At 60.4% G+C, this 4,924-nt stretch overlaps 1 protein-coding gene across 1 annotated transcript in view; it reads right to left on the minus strand.

Moving 5' to 3' along the window:
* Positions 1–6: 6 nt before the first annotated feature.
* LOC113409610 (protein CBFA2T3-like) overlaps positions 7–4,924 on the minus strand; it is a 24,781-nt gene continuing 19,863 nt past the window's right edge. Inside the window, exons 8-11 of the mRNA XM_026663735.1 lie at positions 4,509–4,704; positions 2,765–2,833; positions 1,089–1,279; positions 7–571 (exon numbers count right to left, since the gene is read on the minus strand). Of these exons, the coding sequence (XP_026519520.1) occupies positions 239–571; positions 1,089–1,279; positions 2,765–2,833; positions 4,509–4,704 (789 nt within the window). The 3' untranslated portion in view covers positions 7–238. The remainder of the gene's footprint in view (positions 572–1,088; positions 1,280–2,764; positions 2,834–4,508; positions 4,705–4,924) is intronic.

A 4,924-nucleotide genomic window follows, 5' to 3' on the forward strand; every position in this document is an offset into this window, starting at 1 on the left:
GAAGCGAGAACAGAGAAGATTGGTATTTGCCTTAACTCCACTTAAAGCCCAGTTTGAGGATCCGTGAGGATTACATATGCGAGATCGAGAGGTCATTTGGAGGTCACAGAAGAGTCAGGTAGCTGAGGAAGTTGCATTGAATGCAGTTAGTTTTTCTTTTGGAGAGAAGCAGTAGCAGCAGTGACGTTCTGTAGGTTTCTCTGTTTCTTTCCCCTCTGTTGGCTGGCCGGTCGGTCGGTTAGCGTGATGCCGTTTCCAGAGGAGCTGGGGTGGCCGGCGTGCCGGAGCGCGACGCAGCAGCCGAGCCGGTTTCGCTGGGGCTGGCGGCCATGGTGGCCACGCTGGTGATGGAGGCGCTGACAGCCACCACATCCGGTTGAGCTGAGCCCACCCCTAAGCCCACCCCCTGGGAAGGGGCTGCGCCAGCGGAGGCCTGGAGGCCCTGCAGAGTCTGCCCACAGACGTGGTGGTGCTTCTCCCAATCCTTGTGCTGGCAGAAGGAGCCGCAGTAGCGGGCCGTGTTGCATCCGCTGCAGGTCTCGCTGGCCTTGCGCCCGCAGTTCCAGCAGCTCTGTACGAGAGGGCGAAAGCAGAGACATCAGCGTCGGGACGGTGCAGCCTGGAAGAGAGACCCAGCCCCGCTAGACACCCCCTGGGGGATGGAACCGTCCAAAGGATCCCGAGCACCCACTGAACACAAGAGACCTCTGTCTTAGGTCTTAGGTTCAGGCCCCCAACGAGTACAATTTCCCTGGCCGCTTTCAGGCAGTCCCCGGGCGGGTGGCACTAGTTAGATTTCACTGTATTGGATCTTTCTAAACCCTCAGTACCTGGGGGAAGGATGGGCCGAGCGTGGCGTGGGAGCTGGGATGCCCCCACGGTGCAGGGTGAATTGCCTGCTGATCTGGTTTAAAAACCAGGCTCCTGAGCTCTAAATGCTTGAACTCCGGGGTTGTAACGGGGCAGCCCCCTCACAGCAAGCTTCCAGCCCTGGCTCGCACGCTGGGGGCGCACGCGGTGTCAGCACGCCAAGGGTTAAACTCTACTACCCTAGCGAGCACTGCGCAGCGGGGCGAGCTCGCCTCTACCTCACTCGAGTCCTCCTGCTGATTGATCACCGTCAGCGCGTCCTCGGAAGCCTGGCGCTTGGCCTCCGCCAGGGCCCTCTCCATCTTGGCTCGCTCGGTAGTGATCAGCTCATGGGCCTTGCGCTCCGCGTCCGACACCGCCTTCTGGAGCTCGGACATGGCCTGGCGCTTCACCTCGTTCACAGCTTCTTCTGAAAGGAAGAGCACAGCTCATGTAGCGCAGCCAGCGAGCCGGCCCGCAGGGGCAAGCCACCAGCAGGAGACCAGATGGCAAGTCTGGGCAGCTGCTACCTGGGGTTTTGCTGTCAAGGTTGGGAGGCCTGACTTTCCATAACACAGCTGGCAGCACAGACCAGCCCTTTGCACACGTGCATACACACATGAACACGTACACACACGCATGTGCACACATGTGCGCAGACACATGAACACACCCATGCACACACACTGTGTGAATGCATAAATGCTCGTGCAAACGTGTGCCTAGCTCTCAGGCAGAAGAAGGGGGGAACTGCCAGACTGGCTCAGACCTATGGCCCAGCCAGCCCAGTATCCTGTCTTTAGCAGGGGGTAGCACCAGAGGCTAGGTGGTGCAAGAACCCGCCCAGAGTGTACAGCTGTGGCAGAAGCAGCCCATAGGGGGAAGTTTCCTCCTGACCGCTGGCAGCTAGGGGTTGGTTTCTACCCTGATGCACTCCTTCTAACTGCAGAGGGTCTTGTTATCCACATAACCATCTGTCAACCACAGCGCATGCTATGGAGGAAAAACACGTGCAGTGAGGGGTTCAAAAGGAAGCTTCTGGGAGGGCAGGGGCATCTTAAAACACTGTAAGGACACGGGGAGAACGCCTTGACCATGTTCTCTATCGCCTGTCTTTTACAGACTCGCCCAGCGCCGGCGCCAGGCTGAGCCACGGCCCATCACGCCCAACAACCAAGCATGAGCTTTTCTGAAAGCCTGGGCTGCCCAAGGACAGCAGCTTGGGTGCCTGCTCCAGCAGAGGGACGGCAGGAAATCCCACATGTCCACGGTAGGTCTTGGCAGAGAATCCCTCCATGGAGTTCAGATCCCCTCCTGCTCTCCCGGTGACGGGCCAGCCAAAGGCACAAACTAAACTGCAGGGAACAAGTGGGAGGAGCGGCCTCTGGGGTCCGGCACCATCAGAAACGATGGGAGCTTGTTCCCCCTCATCCCTGCCCTCCAGCCCCATGGAGTGCTCTACATGTAAGGGTGCCCCAGAGAGACGGGGCTAGAAAACTGGCCTACAGTGGGCGCAATCCTGTCCGTAAGCTCCCGAGTTCGGTCTGGGTGTGAAAGTCCCTATGGGACTCATCCAAGGCCCTCGGGAGCCAGTGGAAAGACTCCCATTGACTTCAATGGGCTTCGGATCAGGTCCCACCCCCCTCCCAGCCGCTGGTTCGGGGGACAAGGAAGGAGGCATAGGGATGACGTTTCCGTGTAACGCTCGCCAGTCCCCAGAGTGTCCTAATGAGCAGGGCTCCTTCCCCCGATCTCAGCCCCCGAAACACAGCAGGGGAATTCCACCGAGGCCCAGGCAATAGACCCAGGGATGCGTTTGGCCTCAGGCTCGGCCGGGCACGGTTTGGGCCCCCCGGACTGACCGGGCAGTGCCGCACCGGGCTGTGGACAGGGGATCCCACGGTGGCACACTCACCAGCTTTCCTCCAGATTTCCTCAGGCATGTAACCAGAGAGGGGCCTGGGCACAAACTCCCGGTGAGTGTCTGAAAACAAGAGGGGAGAGGAACAAATTGGAAGAAATGAAGCGTGTCCAACCTAACCAACAGCCCAGGAGAGCTGCGCTACAGTGCGGTCAGTGCTGAGACCGACAGCGACACAGTGGAAACCATCCCTGCCTGCTCTTGCCTCCAAGATACACACAGAGCTGCTGTGGGAGCTGCTAATGCCCTGGGCCGGGTTCTCCTCTGCCTGGCACCTGGCGCCGTGATACCTGGGCAAAGGGCGTGTCAAGTGCAACCCACTCAAAATGGTGCCTGAGCTGGCATTGGTGTGAATGACGACACAAGCGCAGGGCAGGGGGCCATTAGCTCTCTTTCACAGACGGGAGTACTCGGGTTGCTCTGTATTTGGTTTCGCTGCGAGGGTTTTAGTGGGCGGAGCAGGGTGAACTTCAGTGCCTGTAAAAGTGAGCCCTGGAACGTCCCAGCTAGACCCAGGCATAGTGCAGGCTTTGCTCACTCCGGCAAGAAACACCCAGGACGGCCCCCACGTGGCTCAGTGAATACATCTGTCTCGAGTAGATGCTGATCTTCGCTGGGGACCTACCTGAGAACTGGGCTCTCCTTCCAGTGCTTTCAAGGCTAGGGCATCCCCTGCCAGGCTCTCTCTGGAAGCCACCCACCTTTTGGTTTTTATTCGCAATACAATGCGCCTGGCAGCCCAGTGACCGCGGCGAGCTGTGGGAGGGACTCTAGCCTCCGGCGGTGATGCTTTGCAGAGGGAACGGGAATGGAGCGTCTCAGGGGAAGGGAACCACCAAGAGCTGGAGTGAAGCTCTCTGCCATCGGCACCCGGGCCCCAAGACCAGCAGGCATGAGGTCCTGCTGAGGGGATGGCTGGGGCGGGGGCGGGGAAGCCTTTTCCCTCAGTCGCTAGGGGCTGGCGGGTAACAAGGCCTGGCGGCATGGCTGAGATTTCAGAGGTCTGTGACATTTCGTTCCCTTCTGTCACCTCGGCTGATGAGCTCATGCCACTGAAGGCACCTTCCATCTTGGTCACTGTTCCCTCAAGAACACAGAGCCGCTCGGCCCTTCCGACAGAGCCGGGCTGGCGGCGCCCAGGGGCTGTTCTCTGTCTCAGGCACTGGGGGCTGTCGGGACAGTTTCCACTTGCTCAGGGCAGCGAAGTCCCCCCCTGGGGTGGATGCTGACAGTACATATCGGAGGAGCGCCAGGGCTGCTGCTGGGTTCTGATCAAATTCACGGGTGACCCCAAACGGGAGAGAGGGGGCATCTCGCGGGGAGGAGAGAGCCGAAGGGCTGAGGGACCCGACGGCGAGATGGGAGCAGCACGGCTGCAGGCAATGCGGGGAGGGATTGATGGTAAAGTCCTGCACCCAGGAGAGGAAAGAGACAGCCCAGAGACTGAATGGAGGATGGTACCCAGCAGCCACGCCCCGGGCACTTTACACTGCGGTCACTTCGCTCCTGAGCGCTGTTCGGCCCAAGCCCTCCAGCTGCTGCAGGGGAGAGGCTCGGCAGGGGGTGCCCAGGTGTTTGTGGGGTTGCTCTGCTAAAGCATCCAGCTCTTTGCAAGCTCTCCAAACAGACCTGGGCTGGGCACCCGGGAGGCAGCCTAGGAAGGCGCCGCCCCGGCCCTGAGTCACTCTGCTATGCCCGCGCCGTGCGGGGAAAGCCGCTCCGCTGGGCTCATCAGTACCTAATGGGGGGGCCTCGGAGTTGGAGGAGCTGTTGTGGGGGCGGGGTGGGGGGTTGGGGCCTTTCTTCATGTCTTCAGCATCGCTGTAGCGGCGGATCCAGTGGTTGAGCTCCTCGCGGTCGGCCTCCTGGCAGCGGCGCAGCACGGTGAGGGAGCGCCGCGTCTTCTCCACCATGTCCATGATGCAGTTCAGCAGCTGCCAGAGAGCAGGAGGGAGAGCACAGGTAAGGCCTGGGCACGGGGTACATGCTGGGGGGTAGCTGCACCAGTGCAAACCCCCGGGATGCATGTGCTGTCTCAGGGTAAGATGGGCTTGCACTGGTGCGTCTCACCCCGGTATGTGATGCATCTGTGCAAGCCCCAGTTTGCACCGGGGGAGCGTGTCTACAGCAGGTTTGTGTCTGTCCCGATTTGCA

The sequence above is a fragment of the Terrapene carolina genome, unplaced genomic scaffold (genome assembly GCF_002925995.2).
Source record: "Terrapene carolina triunguis isolate 2854851 unplaced genomic scaffold, T_m_triunguis-2.0 Scaffold33911, whole genome shotgun sequence".
In the NCBI taxonomy this organism is placed as follows: Eukaryota; Metazoa; Chordata; order Testudines; family Emydidae; genus Terrapene; species Terrapene triunguis.